The sequence below is a fragment of the Arvicanthis niloticus genome, chromosome 23, assembly GCF_011762505.2.
Source record: "Arvicanthis niloticus isolate mArvNil1 chromosome 23, mArvNil1.pat.X, whole genome shotgun sequence".
Classification (NCBI taxonomy): Eukaryota; Metazoa; Chordata; class Mammalia; order Rodentia; family Muridae; genus Arvicanthis; species Arvicanthis niloticus.
Window position 1 is genome coordinate 15979441 of NC_133430.1, and position 18369 is coordinate 15997809.

The 18369-nt window shown below is 50.8% G+C and overlaps 1 protein-coding gene across 4 annotated transcripts in view; it reads left to right on the top strand.

Moving 5' to 3' along the window:
• The window catches only part of Itpk1 (inositol-tetrakisphosphate 1-kinase), a 135418-nt gene that overhangs the window by 96054 nt on the left and 20995 nt on the right, over positions 1-18369 (top strand). For all 4 annotated transcript variants that reach the window (XM_076921349.1, XM_076921350.1, XM_076921351.1 and 1 more), the window contains 2 exons: positions 1164-1281; positions 17970-18068. In XM_076921349.1, the coding sequence (XP_076777464.1) occupies positions 1164-1281; positions 17970-18068 (217 nt within the window). The remainder of the gene's footprint in view (positions 1-1163; positions 1282-17969; positions 18069-18369) is intronic.

Below are 18369 nucleotides of genomic sequence, written 5' to 3' on the forward strand. Positions count from 1 at the left end.
CAGTTTCAGACAGACTGGGTATGTTTCTAACTTTTGCCTCAAATGCTCTCGAAGTGATACTAGGGACAAAAATAGATTCTCTTAAGAAAACATCTCAATGGCTCTTTCTTTGTGTGGATAAAGCTTACTAGAGAGGCAGCATTGTGGTGTTTTCCCCTCTGACCTTTGCTGACCTCAGCCTGGCATGTGGACCAGGGTGGGGCTGGGTCGAAGGCAGCAGCGGACAGAGACTTGTGTGATAGTCTGCCAGAGCTGTCTTGTTGACCGTAGACCTGGTAGCTTGACAGTAAATTTGCTCTGTCTCAGCTTGGGGGCTGAAATTCTAAAATCAAGATATCAGCAGGCCTAGTTACACCAGGCAGCCAGGGAGGAACTGCCCACACCCACCCATACTCATTGTAATTGAATCCTAACTTGATAAAAGGCTAAAATCCCCTTTCTCAAGTAAGTGGCACAGTTCTGCTCTTCACATATTCGTCTTTTCTTCCCACCCCCCCCCGCCCCCCCCCCCCCCCCCCCCCCCGCTTTGTAGACCAGGCTGGCCCTAAACTCAGAGATCTACCTGCCCCTGCCTCTCGAGTGTTGGGATGGGATTAGAGGCGTGTGCCCTGCTACCACCCAGCTCATCCTGTGTTCTTATGACTTTTCCATGAACCACGCATCATTTCATGTCACTCTTCCCTGCTCTGCTGTGGAACCCTTACCCATTGGTGCAAGAAGCCGGACTAGCACTCTGATGGAGCGTACTGAGCAGATGGGCCAGCCCTGTGTTCAGATGGAGCTTTTGCCCAGGGGGTGAATGGCCTCATCAGAACCTGACTGCTCTTCTGTTTCAAGCTCGGCTCAGGCCTTAGACATACCTTGCTTAATTTCCCCGCTGTGGTTACTCACAGATACCTGGTCTCTGCTTCTTCCTTCATGAGCTTCTCTGGAGGAACTGTCATAGAGAGTTCTCTAACCCCTTTGTCCCAGCATCCCAGCAAGAACCCCAAGCCTGCCTCTGATTGGGCACATGTCCATTTGGCCTTTAGTTTAACCAAAGTCCTGTAATGGGGAAAGGACAACAGAGGGGCAGATGCTTGGGGGATTCTGAATATACAGTCGTATCGATGCCCTTGTCACAGCATCAGCCTCCTCTAACCACAAGCCCGCTTTTCTTTCAGGAGTACATTGATGCTCACCCTGAGACTATCGTCTTGGATCCCCTCCCCGCCATCAGGACCCTGTTAGACCGATCCAAGTCCTACGAGCTTATCCGCAAGATTGAGGCCTACATGAAAGGTATGGACACGTGGCCCAGACTTCTGATGGGTGGTCCATCTCTGTGGCCACAGGTTGTCACTGTTCAAGGAAGGGCAACGAATCTTGTCTCGTTAAGCACTTTGACACAGGGAAGAATTGAGTTATAAGGGCGACCATCATAGGAAGAGAAGGACCCATGTTCTCCTTTGCAATTAAGGTTAAGACATACAAACCACAGGATGCTCTTGGGGAGAGCTGTTCTGGCTGCTGCTTCGAAGGGATTTGCTGTGCTGAACCCTGTGGGGAGATGAAGTGTCCTGATAACGCTGTGGTTAGGGAACAGAAGTGTGTGTGCAGAATCGCTCACGTGGCTTTTAAGCAGAGTTATATAATAGGGCAGGGGAGACAATGGAAATCAGGGGTCTTTACTCAAGTGCAGAGAGATGCACAGTGCAGCTGCTGGACATCATGGTATACGTGCTATTCCTCCTCACGGTGGAGCTTCTGCCAGCTGCTGGCTCCACCCAGAGAATTTACCTCTATCCCACCTGATCAGCTCCAGAGAAGTGCAGACTGCCCTTTCAAGGTATATGTTTCTGTGAGACAGGCATTCTAGAAAGACTCTTGTGAGCAGTAACTGCCTCGTCTTTTCTGCCCCATGTTCCCTGCTGAGCCTTTTAATTTTCGTTTTAAGCAACACTTTTTTCTTTGCCTTGGCCCAGGGGCTGCTGAGAGATCCCCTGCCTGCCTACCACATAGACTATGTTTGTGGCCTAAGCTGCCTCAAACTCCAACCTGGATGCTCCTTTGCTGTGGGGGTGGAATCAGTAAGCACATTTTGGTGGACAGGACCAGAGCTAGTCTATAAAGAGGGGATCGGGATATGGGAGTGTCCGTTTATTGGGTAAGCACCACGCGCTTGGCCTTAAGCCTCTTACGGTCTGTCTTTCAGCACTCTTTGCTGGGCACAGCAAACCTGTCCATTTTACAGATGAGTCTTGGAGCCGTTATTAGTCAGCGTTTTGTTACCACAATGAAACACCTGAGCTCAGCTGTTTGGATAAAGGGAAGGTTTCATTATCCCGTAGTTTCGAAGGCTAGAGTCCAAGCAGTACAGTGCAGAGCTGTCCCTGACTGCATTACCTCCCCGTGCGTGACACTGGCGGGAGTGGAAATGGAAACAAGCAAATGGTCACATCTCGAGTGGTGAACCAAGGAGAACCTCCCTCACCTTGTGCAAACTACCAGGGAGTCCCAGTGGTGTTAGGAACCAACACCACACACACACACACACACACACACACACACACACACCCCTTCGCTGCCACCTTCATTTACACTATAGCCTTAGGAACCTCCAGCCACACAGACCTTTGGAGGACACACATACTGTATTCAAACCACAGTAGAGTTCTAAGAAGTAGCAGATACCGTGGTATCCCAGTGGCTCTCCTCCAGTTCTGGCCCTTCAGCTCTCCGCCCCTAAGCTTCCCTTTTAAAACCATGACCAAGGGTGGACAGTGCATCCAAGTTCCTGCCCAGAGTGTTGGTGAGCCCTCCATTCTCTCTAAGGAATAGACAGCTCTTCCTGGGGAAAAACTGGGCTAGGCTGTCATGGAGGGGTCTAGGGCCTTTATTCCTGGTGCCTGATCTTACCAGATATCATGGGGTCTGAGGGCAACGCCTCCTTACTCCTTACATGGCGTGTGGGAGAGCACAAAATGGCAGGTAGCCAGCAGCCTTCTTCCTTGGGTCTGAACGGTTTGATTTGCTTTCTGAGATGGTTCCAAAACTCCAGATGAGAAAAGGGTTTTTTGTTTGTTTGTTTGTTTGTTTGTTTGTTTTGGACACTGATAACATAAAGGGCAAGTAGCATTAAATATGAGAGAGGGACCATCTGGTAGAAGAAGATGGCAGGTCCACACCTCATTTGATGTTCTAGGCCTGCCCATGAGAAGTGATAGCCTTGGGTGTGGGTCTGTGGAAGTGCCACCATGCAAGCAGTGGAGGCAGACAGGTTGAGGCTGGATTGGAATCTGGCTTCAGCTGCCCGTGTGATTTTGGACTTGTCGCCTAACTCTTCCTGGGTATATTGTAGACACAGGTAATGTGGCTCACTCTCACCAGTTAAATAATGGGGATCTCATCTGTAGAAACATGTCCCACTGTTTGGCCCACTGGGTCCCCCAAAATAGAAGCTTCTGGCTGTTCTTGCTACAACTGCAGGGCCCCAGCAGCATCTTCATTAGGCCTTAGAGTTTGTTGAAGACTTAGGAGTGGAAAAGCAGGGCTCTTACTCACATTTCAGGGGCAGCTCAGGCCTGGTGTGAGCATGTACCTCATGATCAAGAAGCAGGGTTGTGCCCTGAGTCAGCCTCAGCCCACACAGGAGTTAGGGAGTCCGCTTGTGGCTGGTGGTTTCAGATCGTCAGGTCTTACAGCAGTGAAGGTGTGTGGGACATGTTCCAGAGGGAACCCAGGGGTTAGGTAACTGGGGTAGCCAAACCCCAGGTGGACCCTGCTATTCTTGGGCACAGAAGAGTGCTACCTGGGACATTCCTTATTGTGCCCACAGGATGGTGTTGTTTTCTTGAGCCTTTAGGGCATCTAAGGAACATGGGGACTTCTGATTCTCTTGCAGCCATTGCTAATGTCCCCATCTTAGATGGAAGGGGGTGGTCTCAGGCTAGTAGCTTAAGCTTCTGTGTGAATGACGGTTCATTCTATTGAGTGGGGCTTTGGTGGGCAGAAGTGTTAGAAGGACCAGCAGTGGGCTCATCTGTCTAGAACTGCTCTGAGGCTGGCTGTTAGGACCCCAGGAAGCCCATTCTTTGTTTTACTACAGCAGTGGTTCTCAACCTGTGGGTTATGACCCCTTTGGGGGTTGACAGCCCTTTCACAGGGGTCTTCTAAGATCATTAGAAAACACAGATATCTATATTACGATTCATAACATTAGCAAACGTTATGAAGTAAGTAGCAACACACATTTTATGGTTGGGGGCCACCACAACATGAGGAACTGTTAAAGGGTCGCAGCGTTAGGAGCATTGAGAACTGTGCTACAGCTGTCCCACAGCTTTTCGGGAATGGTGCTGACACAAGGTGACTCAGATTCAGAGGAATGTCGGAGGGCTCCATGCCTGCTAGGGGCTCCTTCCCTAGATGCCTTTGGCAAAGGACCTGCCCGGATGGACAGATGGGATAGACAAGGATTGAGGCAGTGGACTAGCCTGCAACGACCAATGCGGTGAGGGCATTGAGGAAAGCTGCCAAGTGGCCACTTATGCAGGACTTTGAGAATGTCAGGTTAGAGAGTAGGGTGGGGACTTGTTTTTGTTTACAGACAGTGTTTCAGTGCTTGAGGGAATGAGTTGAGATTCTCACTTGTCAGATCAGTTTAGATGGGGCCAGAAGCAGCCCCGAACCGAACCGGTGTCCTGTAAGGAGTGCCTAGGTTGTGGATCTTTTGACAGTGGCTCACACCAGCCCAGTCTCTGGGGGCTAGGGACAGGCTACTGGAGGCAAGGTGCCAGGCAGAAGCCATTCTGCTGGATTTGTAGCCACGGTCCCAAGCATTGTCTTCTAAAAGTGACAGAATGGGGGAGCCATGTCTGTCCTCCCAGGCAGGGCCTTGCCTGCCAGAGCTTGCAAGAACCATTGACTGTTCCCTAAAGCAGGATCGGTTCTGAGCCGGCAGGAAGTGTTGGGGGTGGGGGGGAGCTTGTGAGTACTGCACCCTCAATTTTCCTTATTGTCTGAACCAAGCCAGCTTGTATTCTTCCAGGAGGGTTTGTGGACCTGGAGCTTCCTAAGTCCTTTTCTGCAAATGGGACTGTTCCATGGCAGTGCCCCCTGGTGGGCTCCCTGCTGTCCACCTGCCGGCCCCTCTACAGGTGCAGGGGCCCTTCCTGGGAAGCAAACTCTTGTGCCTCAAGGCCTGCTTCTCCTCAGAGGCACACAGCCCTTTCCAGCATACTGTGAACCACCATAATTAGCCTTGAAATTCCCTCAGATAATTATAGCAATCCAAGTGACAGGGCTTTTGTGTACAGAGAAGGGGCTTGGTAAGCCTTTCCTAGCTGCCAGCACCCAGGGGCTGAGGTACCCCCGCAGCCCCCTGAGAACCCAGCCATTGGGGAAGCCAGAGCTGGGAGAGGCTACTGCAGAGGCACTTGGCTTCTCTGGACTAAGGAATGAAGATAACTGTGGCCCTTGGCCGCTGTGGCCCACGGGGAAGGGACCCCAGGAATAGCATGCCAGTGGGCCAGTATCCATGCATATGTGGCTGTCCTCTCCAGGCATGGCATCCTCTAGGGGAACCATCCCCCTTTAGTATCAGTGTCAGGGAAGCCTGTTGCCTGGAGCCCCAGGCTCAGCAGTCAGAGCACCCGAGCACCTTTGTGTGGTCTCAGCACCACATTCTGAGATCTCGTGTCCTCCAGGGCCAGGAGGGAATCAGGCCCCGTTCTCTGCTTCACACCAGCCAGCCGCAGACTCTCAGCGTGTAAGTTATGAGAGCAAAGCAAAACAGGGCTTCCCTGACCTGTGTAAAAGCCCAGAGGACAGATGACCTTGAAGCTTTGCCGTGTACCGGGGAGCACCCACGCGGCTCTCAGAACCTCCTTCTCTAGTAGCGTGGCCCTCCTGGTCCACAGTGGTGATCAGAACTAGCTGAATGCTGAACTGCAAGGACTTGGGAAATAAATCCCTCTTTTGTGTAGCTATTTGGCCAGCTGAGATCTAGGAGTTAGCACTGGGAAGAAGGAAGGGCTGGCATGGATGTGAGGGATCACTAGTTTGTCATTTCTCGGGTCATACCAGAAATGGGAGCTCCTCCTTTGGAAATCTGCCTTTTCCGTATGAATGGCATTTGGAAGGGCCATTGGGCCTCTGGCTGGTGTGGGATATGCCCTTTGCTCCTGACCCTAACAGCAATTCTCTCAGTGAAGCTGCTTAAGAGCACGAGGCTAGGAGGTTTTAGTGTGACACACCCAGCTCCTGGCCCAGGATTCATTCATATAACTGCTCTTGGAGGTAGCCACTCGATGACATGCCTGTACCCGTGCCTGTATTTACCGACATTCCCACCCCTCAGGCAGAGGCACAGGCAACCCTGAGCCTCGTCCTAGTTTAGACTAGACGTGGAAGCTTCCAGAAACATGACATTGCCTGGTTGCAGGGGTTGTGGATGTAGGGAGGAGCTCATCAGGACAAACCGTAATTTGCTGTGCATGCATTTGAAGGCCAGTTCTCACAGGACAACCCACTGTGCTTCACGAGGCCGGGGTCCAGAGACACAAGCCCTGAAGTCAAGGCTTGGTTCTGCTGTGCCAGACTGCGCAATTATAGGTATGGCTCTAGCTGGTTCCCAAATTGACTGAAGCCAGATGTGAGAGGCATCCAAATGTCACTGGATGGCCTGCATTTGTGTCCTTGTCCTCAGGGATGACAGATATGAAGGGTCTTGGGACAAGGGCAAGGGCCGGAGGGCTTCTTTAGGGCTCTGAGGACTTTAGGGTGAGGTTAGCTTTCCAGCCCTCCTTTTCCTGTAACCTCCCACAAGATCTGCAGAGGTGACCAGATGCCCTGTCCCAGACACAGGCCTCCCCAGGGAGGGGTGTACACAGTGCAAGCAATCTTCCCTGCCTGTGGTTTTAATGGGAAATTAATCATAGTTCATCTTGGAAACGGTTTGGAAACAGGATTGAAATTGAGTAATCTTGACACCAGGAGGAAAGAAAGCAATGTTGCTTAGAGCTCTGGACAAATGGCTCTCTAAAGATGAGACGGGGATTGTAGGTTGGGGTGCAGCCGTTTGTCCTAGGAGAGCTAGCACTACCCACTCAGCCTCATCCACCTGAGCGGTGCTCCAGGCAGTCACTGTATGCCTGACACTGTGATGGCTCTTCCCAAAATGACTCTGTGAGGAAAGTTTGCCCATTTTAGAAATGAAGTCACTTGGGTACATTGATCTGGATGACTCAGTCCCAGTATGACCAGAGGCAGGTCTAGGACTGGACCTGCCTGGTCTGAGTTGTCCCTAACCCCCAGGGTACTCTGGCCCCTGCATGCCCCGCCCACCTCTGTTGCTCTTAGGGATAGTGCTGTGGGAAGCTCTGGTGCTTATGGCTAATGATTCTCTGGTCCCTGCCATTGTGGGGCCCTGCCAGCCAGCTGGCAGTGTTCCCAGGAGTGGGTGCCTTTTATGTATCGGAGGTGACCGTGACCAGAGGAGGTCTTCAGCGTCCATGCTTATTAGAACATAATCCTGATTGCTCTTTGCAAGTACAGCAGTAGATTACTTTAAAAGAGCAGCACTTTGGCCCTGAGGCCAGAGCACACTGTGGGCAGATCACCTGGGAGCATAGCCCCAGGCTGGCCACCACCACCCCTTAGGCCCAACCTTTTCAGGCCTATAGGCCCGCCTGAGGGTTACTGACCACGGCAGCTCTCACTGCAGCCTAGGTCCAGTGGGAGCCAAAGGTTGTGTTCCCTGTGTTAGGGGCTGTGACACTACAGGAGAAGGGAGCAGAAATACAGTGAGCTTGGGAACAGAAAGCAGAGGTGAAAGGTCTTAAATAGGAATACTGACAGTCTAGCCAGAAAAGTTTTAGTCAAGGAAGATGGAGGTACTGAAGAATTCAGGGCTGCTGGAGGAAGCAGGTCATTTGCATGGTGATGAAGGTACAGTCTCCCCAACCCCCACCACCCAGCCTGGCCTTTGAAGTGTTCAGCACCTTAGCAGGACTCTTGACAACTGCATTTACTGCTGTGAAACCTGCCAAGTTGTCTCTTGGTTCCCCAGCAGAGGAAAGGGGAAAGTGTCAGATTTGTTGGCTTGTGGGTTTTCTTTACTGAGGCACTCTCAGAGCCTTGATGGCTACACGAATGTACATTTTCAGTCTATGGTGGCATGGGTTTTACAAATCATAAGATATGTTGGTACTTCATATTCCAGTAAGCGACGTCAATTGTGACATGCCCTCTATTATGAGAGGCATCTCAATTTCATAGATGGAAAACAAAAAATGTACCTAGGAATCAATAAAAATTATAGCCATTCTTACTCTTTTCTGTCTAGTTAGATGTAGAATTGTATAACACCCCCCCAACCCCTCCTCAAACACACACCTGCCACTTTATGGAGCTTCTAGCAAAAGACCTGCTCTACCCAATACACTTAAATTCCAGGCTGACTTAAATGGGTTTTAATCAGTTTGTTTATTTTATGTGTGGGGGTGTTTGGCCTGCATGTAAGTCTATGCACTACATGCATGCAGTGCCCATGGAAGCCAGTAGAGGGCATTTGGTCTTCTAGAACTGGAGTTACAGATGGTTACAAACTGACATGTGGGTGCTGGGAATCAAACCTGAGCCCTCTAGAAGAGCAGCCAGTGCTCTTAACCACTGGGCCATCTCTCCAGCCTTATCTGACTCAAGTCTTCAAAATCATCTGCTAATCTTCCTTCTGGAGTCTTCACATAGGGATGTGTGAAATCTGTATACATTTTTAAAAATAAGAAGTTGGGTTATACTCACATATACTGCTACAACCTGCACCCCCTTCATATCTGTTGCCCTATGTCTGAGTCAGGGACAAAAACAAGGGAGAGTGGCCCTGCCTTTTTTGATAACAATATCATATTCGATATTTGAACCAGTCAGTCATCATTTTTTTTTTTTTTTTTGATTATTTGGGTGCATAGTGTTATTCAGCTTTGTTTGGATTTGTGGGGTTTTTTTTGTTTTGTTGTTGTTGTTGGGTTTTTTGTTTGTTTGTTGCTGTAGTTGTTTAAACTATGTTTCTGTATATTTCTATACAAACGTTTCCCCCGGAGGTGGGGTTTCTTGCTTGAAGGTTCCAGGCATGCTCACATTGGCAGATCTTGCTCTATTACCCTTGACAGTTCAAGTCTAAGCACAGCAGCCCTGTCTCGGGGAGACCGCACTGCCTCATCTAACACCGTGATTAGACAGGTCCAGCACCTCTTACTGTGCTCAGTGGCCATTTGTATTTCTGCTCAAACGAATCCTCCATAGAGCTCACCCTTCTTTTGGTTTTAGAAAAAAAAAAGTTGTTACTCTTTTTCTTATTGACTTTTTAGAATCCCGTTGGAATGGAGGAAACTGTTTAAAAACCATTTCTCCAGTGCAAAAGAGCATTGTCTCTGTGCTGAGGCCAGGCTAATGTCTCTGCTTCTTGGCGCATCCTGCCGAGACAGCACTCCAATCATCATGTTTTATGCATCTTGGAAACACAGGGGCTGCTGCAGTTTGGGAGTTGAACCTGAGAGTCGGGGGAGCCCCCGCTAGGGTCCAGAGGGGCTGTAAATCAGTGGGGACAGCTGCCACGGAGCTAACCCGCATTTACAGCAGCTGGTCAGGGTTCAGGAATGTCTGGCCCTGTCCCAGCCTGTGTCTGGCTCCTTCACTCCTGGGCTCTGAACATTCCAGTGGTGCGAATAGCTGCCTGGCTCCAGGAAACAGAGACAGGTCACCAGCCTGGTCTGGAGGAAAACCTCTCATGAGACTGACTCTAGTGTGCTTCCCCAGGCCATGCACCTGCATGTTTATTTGCTCTAGCCCTGTCCCCCCTGTTGCTGTAGCATCCTTCCACAATACCTTACCTGTAGCCAGGGGGCCAAGTTGGGACATAGCTGTCTGTAGGGAGGGTGATGAGACAGGAGGCCTCAGGGCCTCTGAGTCTCTAGGGAGCAGAACACCAGCTGTGGCCGCTGTGGAATGCTCCCTTCATCCCCTGCTGGCTCCAAATGACCCCAGCCAGTTGCCCTCTTAGGACTTACAATGACTGCATGTATAGTAAATAGTTCTCAAGATAACATGTGCTCTTATCATTTGGTACCTCAGCTCTTTTTTTAAATTTTCAGGCAGGGTCTGTTGAGCCTGTGATCCCTCTCCTTAACCCCCTGAGTAGCTGGGATTGTAGGCTTGTGCCACCAGGCTCAGCTCTAAAGGCCTCTCACGAGGACACCAGCTGTTTTGGACCAGAACCAACCCTGATGACTTTGTTTTACCTGGATACCTCATTAAAGAGACCCTCTCTTCTACAGTCCCGAGCTGAGAGGATTGAGACTTCCACGTGAGCTTCAGGAACTGGGCACAGCCCTTTAGTGTGAGCCACTTCAGTGTCGGGAGAGCATGAGAAGCAAGCTGAGGAGATGCCAGGGAGCTGCAGGTGTGGGGTAGAAGGCTGTGGGGAAAAGAATACGGTTAATGGGTGACAGGCTCAGGGAGCAGTTTCCTGATTGTGAATTCCAGGAACACCCAGGGGCAGTTGGGATGAAGTCCCAGTACTGAGACCACTGTGGCTGCCTTGTCTGATGTCCTAAGAGAGCAGGCCTAGATGATACTTTGCGAGTGAGTTGAGGCTGGGGCATTCCAGGTGCCCTATAGAGGGTGCTATCACATCGGAACAGGGCTAGCTTGCTTTGAACTTTTCCAAATGCCCTGCACGAGTGTAGCCTCCTATGTTCCTTCAGCAGCCCAAGAGGTGGGTGGCATAATTGTCCCATATTATAGATGAGGGGGACCAGAGAAGAGACAAGTGTGGTGACCTGACTGGAGGCACAGGTGGCAGTGACAAGGCTGGCTCTGGGGCCTCAGGCAATGCTCGTCACCAATGTCACATTTTACTTTGGGGGATCTTCTTCCCAGAGATAGCTTCTTCTCCACACTCTCCTGGCCCTAAGCTACAAAGATGTCAGTGCTGAGCTTGTGCCATGTCTCCCCGAATTTGATCCATTCTGCTGAGCATCTCCAACATGGCTCACTCCCAGCTCAATCCTGCCAATGGCAGCAGCCTGGGCTGACAGTGACAGAACAGCCAGGACTGGAAAGGTGGCTCAGTGTGCTCCATAGGCATGGGGCCCCAAGTTCAAACCCCTAGCACCCACATCAAAGCAGACACAGCAGTGTGCAGCCTTAACTCCAGTACTGAGGGCAGGAGGTACAGACAGATGGATCCTTGGAGCCTGCTGGCAAGTCAGTCTAATTGAATTGGTGAGTTTCAGGTTCAAAGAGAGACCCTGTGTCAAAAAAATAAGTTGGAGAGTGATTGAGGAAGGCACAGTGATTGCCTCCAGCACCATGTGTGTATAACACACACACACACACACACACACACACACACACACACACACACACACAAGATAATAACACTACAAGTTCTTGGTATGTTCTTATCAGAACTTGAACCGGCACCTCTTCAGCTCCCGCTGAGGCAGCAGGCCCTGCAAGCCAGGCAGTAGAATAGGTTCCACACCTTTAACAGATTATCCTACCAGACAGAAAAGGGTTAAAGCAAAGATGACAAGAGGTGACTCTGTGTCCCTTTTGTAATTTAAATCCTTTCAGCATTTAAATGCGTTCTCTCCATGCTGGGGAGAGGAGCAGGTACTGTTTTTGTCTTGACCTCATTGTAGGGAAACTGAGGCACAGAGAAGTAAAGTTTCAAATGAGCTGATAAAGAGGGGTGGAACTGGGATGCAGACCTGGGTGGCCTGGGTCCTCCTCCCACCTGTTGGAGCCTAGCCAAGTCAGACAGGGATCCTGTTCTTGTGGTAAAATGGGTGAGTAAGGGCACAACAGTAGGGTTCCTTCTCTTCCATGGGAACAGAAAAGTGACAAGCAAGAGTTCCCCAGGCCAGGAAGGGGTCCCTAGGGTCCAGCACACACAGCGAGGAGGACCTAAGACCTGGTTCTGTGTGAATACTTGTTTTCTGAGGATTCAGTGAGAACCTTGATCCTGTGTCTTACTTTCCTGTGCCAGCAACACTGTAGACTCCTCTCTCATCACCCCTTTTGAATGAAACCGTTTCCTTCCATACTTCAGGGACCCTGGGAGAGAGATGGCAAAGCTGCACGCAGTTCTGACAGGCCCTGGCTGTCACACAGCAGAGCTTGTGGGAACCTACTTTTCCCGTGGATTCCTCCCTCAGAGCAAGGAAGGTGGGAACATAGTCTTGTGTGCTGTTCATTTGTGTGCTTGCCGGCCTACTTGGGTGCAGCCACAGACATGGCCTATTGTGCTGAACTCTGTGAAAGCCAAGCTCTGGGGAGTCTGGGGAGTTACCTGACTCTGACTGAACCTGCAGAATTTGTATAGAACAGAACCTGCATGGTCACTAGGCTTGGTCACATGTGGCCTCCTGTGGAGCCCTCCCTGGTCTGTCCAGGGTCTATAATTAGAAATGACAGCCTGAACAGGGAGTTCTAGCCTGGGCTGCTGCACCTTGGCAGTCCTTCTCTCCTGGGAGTAGGCTGGGAGTTCTAGTCACTGGGAATAGGAACTGCTGGCTCTCTCCTGGCCTGACCTCCCTCCTGGGAACCTGGGGGAAGATGAGGACAGACCACCAGGCTCTGCCTGCTGCCCCAGAGTGGTTAGCTTCACATCTTCCATGTCGCACAGAGCACATTTCCCCTCCCTCCAGCTATGCTGTAGCTCCTGAACATGTACAGGGCTGGCTTGTTGTCACTCCAGGCTACTGAGCAAGACCCAAGCTCCAGAAGGCTACCTGACCAGTCCCAGCACAAAACCAGGGCTTTGCTTCTAGTGGCCCGTCATGCCGGAGGTTTCTGTCCCAGCCTTACCCTGTGCCAGGCCTGGTGATAGAGAGGAATGGGATTCCTCACCACACTCCTCATCCTTTCCTTTCATAACAGTAGTGCCCAGAGAGGGGGACCAGCCAGGGTTGGGAAAACATGGTCATTCATGGTCATTCATGGTGCTATGTGGTAGTACTTCCATCCTTCGGGGACACAGCGTAGAAGAACCAGAGAAATGACCATTCCTTTGGACCCTCCCTCAAGCCTCACTCACTCCTGGGACTCAACCTGTGGAAGCAACTCATTACAAGCAAGAGCTGCATGTAGGAGAGATGTCCTTGAATCTGGCTGTGGTGGAGAACAGTCACCATGTTGGGTGGGATTTCAGCAGTCAAGCAGCTAGGGATACAAGGTCATAGAGAGTGGAGTGGGCACCGGTGTTCTGTAAAAGCAGAGGAGAAAATGGAAATTCATCTATTAAAAAATAAACGGTGAGGATGAGAACAGAAACAGACTGAGGAAAGCCAACGAGAGCCGGACGTGGACAGTGAATGGCCACGACTCAGAACGAGCCTGCTCCTCCGTGTGTCTCCTCGGCTGGGCCCTGGCTGCATGCCAGGCTCCTAACACCCCAGCTTGGCTCACTCAGTCACTTTGCAAAGGTTCCAGCTGGTGAGCAGTTCAGCTTCTGCGCTGTGCCTGCCCCACTCTGTGGTCACCTGCAACTGCAGGACACTGCGTGTGGCCTGGATGCCAGTGGGCATTCCTGTGTGAGATCCCTGCCTCGTGCTGTCTGTTGTGAAGTACGAGAGTGGGAGGCTGGGAGGCTCAGAGTTTCTCAGGGGCTGATGTTTTAGCCCTCAGAGGAAGACAACCCACCACCTAACCAAAAAAAGCCTCTTAACCCAACTCCCTTCCAAAAAATAAGATGACAGATAAGTCAACAACAGCACCCTTCCTCCAAGAGCCAGAAATAGCCTCTCCGGCTCCCAGCCCAGGCTTACCCAAAATTCCTTTATCCTGTCTCTACTGGCGAGGCCACTCTGTACTTCCCATGGCTGAGCTGCAGGAACCTCTGCTGATACTCTCCCCTGCTGGTGCTGGGCAGCCAGAGCTCCTGCCCTAATGCTGCAGGGCCTCATCCCATCCTCCGTCCCTCTCAGCAAGGTGGTTCTGTGTTCACTTGCTGTGATCACAGCCCGCTCTCCCTCATGCTGGTCACGTGCACAGCCCACCTCCATGGACACCTCAGCACTCCCCTTGGGTACTTTGTTTCTTTCCGGGCCTCACCAGTATATCTGACCTCTGTACCTGGCACTGCTGTTTTATCTGCTGCTGTATCCCAGGCTCTCAAATCTAGTAGAGGCTATCCTTTTGCTGCTGGTGGATGAACCCAAAATGCGAACAGTAGTGGTTTCTAGTCCGATGTGATTTCACAGGTATACTGGAATGACTTTGGCGACAGGAGCCAGAGCAGGGTGTGAGGTCCCAGTGTCCCCTCCCAAGGTTAGACATAGGACACTCAGCCAGAGGTCTGTAGTTCAGGGTGTGGGTAGCCATCTCCAAATTAATATAAATGAACTAGAGCATCGGTGAGCGGGCATGTCCCTCTCTCTTGGCCCCTCTTACTCTCTGGTCTGTCCAGGCCTGGATGCTGTCTGTTCTCAGGAAATGTCTGTGTTTTTCCCAAACACCGCTGGGAAGAGATAGGCTCTTATCCTTTTCTGCTCTCACCTCAGGCTCAATGGGGGTTAAAGAAACCCCTTCTGCATCTTGCTCATTGATATTTTTACCATGAAGACTATTGGGTTTTATCAAATCATTTTTTAAAGCTTTTTTTTTTTTTTTTTAAATGTGTGTGAGCATTTTGCCCGGTGCCTTGTGGAGGTCAGAAGAGCCATTGGATCACCTAGAACTGGAGTTGCAAATGATTGTGAGCTACTACCGGGAACTGAACCCTGGCCCTCCTCAGGGGCACTCTGTGCCCTTTCCCAGACCATTTTTTTAAATAAACATTTGGGGAGATGATGGTGTGGTTTTCGCCTTCTGTTGTCTCATCCAGCACCCCACCCCTGATCCATGGAAGATACATTCTCATACCCCAGGAGATGGTTGAAACCTCAGACAGTCCTGGATGCTGTGTTTACTGTGGTTTCCTCTAGTCACACTTCCCTACAGTGAATGCTAACATATGGGACTGGGGATATATGGTTCAGTGGCAGAGTACTAAGCATTTGTGAGTCTCCAAGTTCAATCCTCAGTACCACAAAAAAAATTTATTTATAAATTATGTATAGATCAATCCTAATTATGTAGTGATTAGAACCATTGTGACAACAGAGTGCAACCTAATAGCCATTTCCCCTTTAAAAATATTGCATGGGTGTGGGTACATGTGCGTGGGGGGGGGGGTGTACACACATGCCATGACATATGTGGAGTTCAGAAGACAGCTTGTGGGAGTCAGGCTTGCTGGCAAGACTCCTTACCCACTGAGTCATTTCAGTCCTCCCAACCTCTGGCTTTGACAGTCTTCCTCCCTGTTCTTCCTCAATGGTCTGGGGGTGACATCAGTGTCCCATTAGTAGCTGAGCACGCCACTGACGCTTACTCTCTGTATTTTGTACAGTTGTGAGTCTCTGAATCAGCCACCCTCTTCACAGATACTGCTACAAGGGCAGTTGTGGGCAGAAGCACAGAGTCCTGAGTCAAGCTGCCTGTTGCCAAACCCCCCCCCCCCCCCCCCCCGCACAGCTTGCCCACTGTAGAGCTCCGTGCAGAGAGCTTCACCTCTCTTGTTGTTTCCCCCGTTTGTAAATTGGGTGAGGGGGATGCTTCCTTGGGGGCAGTGTGAGGGTAAGTGTGTGGAACTGTGTCTGGCACAGAACAAGGGGTATTGAGGTGTTGCCATAATCTGAGGCGCTACGTAAAAGCCGGAGTGAGCCACAGCAGGAAAGATGCTGAGAGCTCAGAAGCAGAACCTCAGGTCATGCTGATCTCCAGCATGAAAGGTCTGGTGAGGAAGTCTGGTCACTTCTACAGGACATGGCCTTGTAGGAGCCCAGCAGCTGGGCCTTCCTGAAAGAGGAGAGTGGGCCAAGCCCTGGGCCAGAGGTGTGACTGGACCACTGCCGGGCCAGGTATCTCCTACCTTAAGGTTATCCTCCAGGTTATTCAGGTGTGAGCATCACACCCCCTGGCTGCAGGGTCTGCACTCTGCAACACAAAGCCTCTTGTACAGTCTGAATCCTCCCTCTATAGACAACTGTGGAAGGAGGGCCTGCTACTCACCTGCGGGCCTCTGGCTCTGGGTGGAATGAAGACCTAGGCCTCATTTGAGTAAAGGCTTACAGCTGTGCAGTAGGACCCACCCCTCCCAACTCCCCACCCTGATTTCTCTGCCATCTCTTCTGCTGAACCACTGAGTCAGCCTGCTCTCCACGCTGCTCTCTCTGGGACGGTCAAGGGATTCGGGGGTGGTACTTGATCCTGAGCATCTGTTGGATCTATACAACTAGACGCTGGGTGCCGCAGGTTGAGGGCAAAGGCACATGAGCGATTGCAGCAGTCTACAGATGCTGGCTTCCAGCCCCCTCCCAGGGTCCCCAGGGAACTGCAGCCCTAAACCATTGTGCCTACTTGGAGTTTGGACTTTGCCTAAGGAGAATGAGCTGAGAAGGGAGATTAAGCACTCTTAATATGTTCGTTGTGTTTGTAGTTTTCCATGAGGAAGGGGAGGCTGGATCTTGCTTTAATGTGCTCATGAGACAATAGCACTTGCTGGCTTACTCTGGCCTTGGTTTCCAAGTCTGTGGGTAGCAAGCTGTCCCTATTCCCACTAACACTCAGCCTTTCCAGGTATCTGTGCCCAGTACAGGGTGGTCTCACCTCCTGGGAGCACACAGTCATTTCAGCGATGAGGACTATGACAAGAAGCAACAATAAATAATCATTAGGGATTAAAAATACATTTGCTTTCCCACCAATAATCTGCTTTGTCCTGACCTTTCAACAGAAGTATCAGGAAGTATGTCCAGAGCAAGTTGGCTTCCATGGCTTTGCCCCATACCCAACAGTGTTAGAACCCATGGGGGTGGGAACAGTGAGATGGCTCAGCAGGAAAAGGTGCCTGCCACCAAGCTCGAAGACCTGAGTTCAATCCCCAGAACCCATGTGGTAGCAGGAGAGAACCAACTCTGGCAAGTTGTCCTCTGCCCTGCACACATGTGCCATGGTGTATGCATGTCCCACTCCAAATACACAGATAAAATTATTATTTTGTTTCATTCTATTTTATATTTTGGGTTTTCAAGACATGGTTTCTTAGGATAGCCCTGGCTATCCTAGAACTCAACTTTGTAGACCAGGCTGGCCTCAAACTCAGAGAGATCTGCCTGCCTCTGCCTCACAAGTGCTGGGTCTAAAGGCGTGCGCTACCACACTCAGCTATAAAATATTTTTTAAAAAGAAAGAATCCACTGGGGAGCACCAGAGGAGACAGTCATAGCTTCTGGAAACCAGTGGGTATAGCAGGCCTGCAGCTTGTTGTGGAGAGGGAGGGCTGAGAGATTCGGAGGTGGGAGTCTGATGCTTCCGGGAGAGGTTAGAAGGTGACTCTGCAGATTATAGGGGACATGTGGGGTGCCGTAGTATGGTGAAACCTGTGCTCAAATCTAACCACACGACATTGTCTGTGATTGTATGAAACCAAGATACAGATTGGGACCTGGGTGGGGTGGTGATGGTTGGGGTAGGGGTACCGCGTTAAGGAGGTGACAGCAGTGCAAGGGTTAATTTTCAGTGTACAAAGCAGCATCCTACTAGATAGCTCTCCGTGTGTAAACGTAGACTCAAAGACTAAGAATTTAGTAATTATAGCTGTAAAACCGTGGGGGTTTTCTGTGCACCTCACATTTTCCAGTTAGCGTACGAGAATTTTATGCTGACAGAGGGCTGGAGAGATGGTTCAGCCGTTAAAGGCTAGGCTCACAACCAAAACAGCAGGGATTTTATATTGACGGAAACAGTCACGGAAAATGTGAACAACCGTGCCGGGCTTATTGTACACATATGCACACAGGGCTGTGGAGTTGGGAGCTGCGGGGGAGGGGTAGAGGGTGGCTCTGGCCAGTGTGCTGACCCAACTTCCTCTGTCCTAGATGACAGGATCTGCTCGCCGCCCTTCATGGAGCTCACGAGCCTGTGTGGGGATGACACCATGAGGCTGCTGGAGCAGAATGGCCTGGCCTTCCCCTTCAGTATGTACACGGTGGGCTCCAGGGTGAACATCGCTACTGTGGGAGGAGGTAGTCCTTACAGGTCCCTGCAGATTTGAGCTTGCTTGAAGCAATTGAAGGCCCTGAGTGCCAAGAAGAGTGTACAGCCCTGGTCACGCCTCTACCCACATCATTCAGCAGGTTGCGCTGAAGGAACTCTTCCTACCTGGTCTGGAGGCATGTGTCTATGTCACTCTGAGGACAGACAGTACTCACTATCAGCAACTGTCTTCTCCTTAGTCCCCACGGCCCTTTGTGCCTTTTTGAGAGTTCCTTACAACCC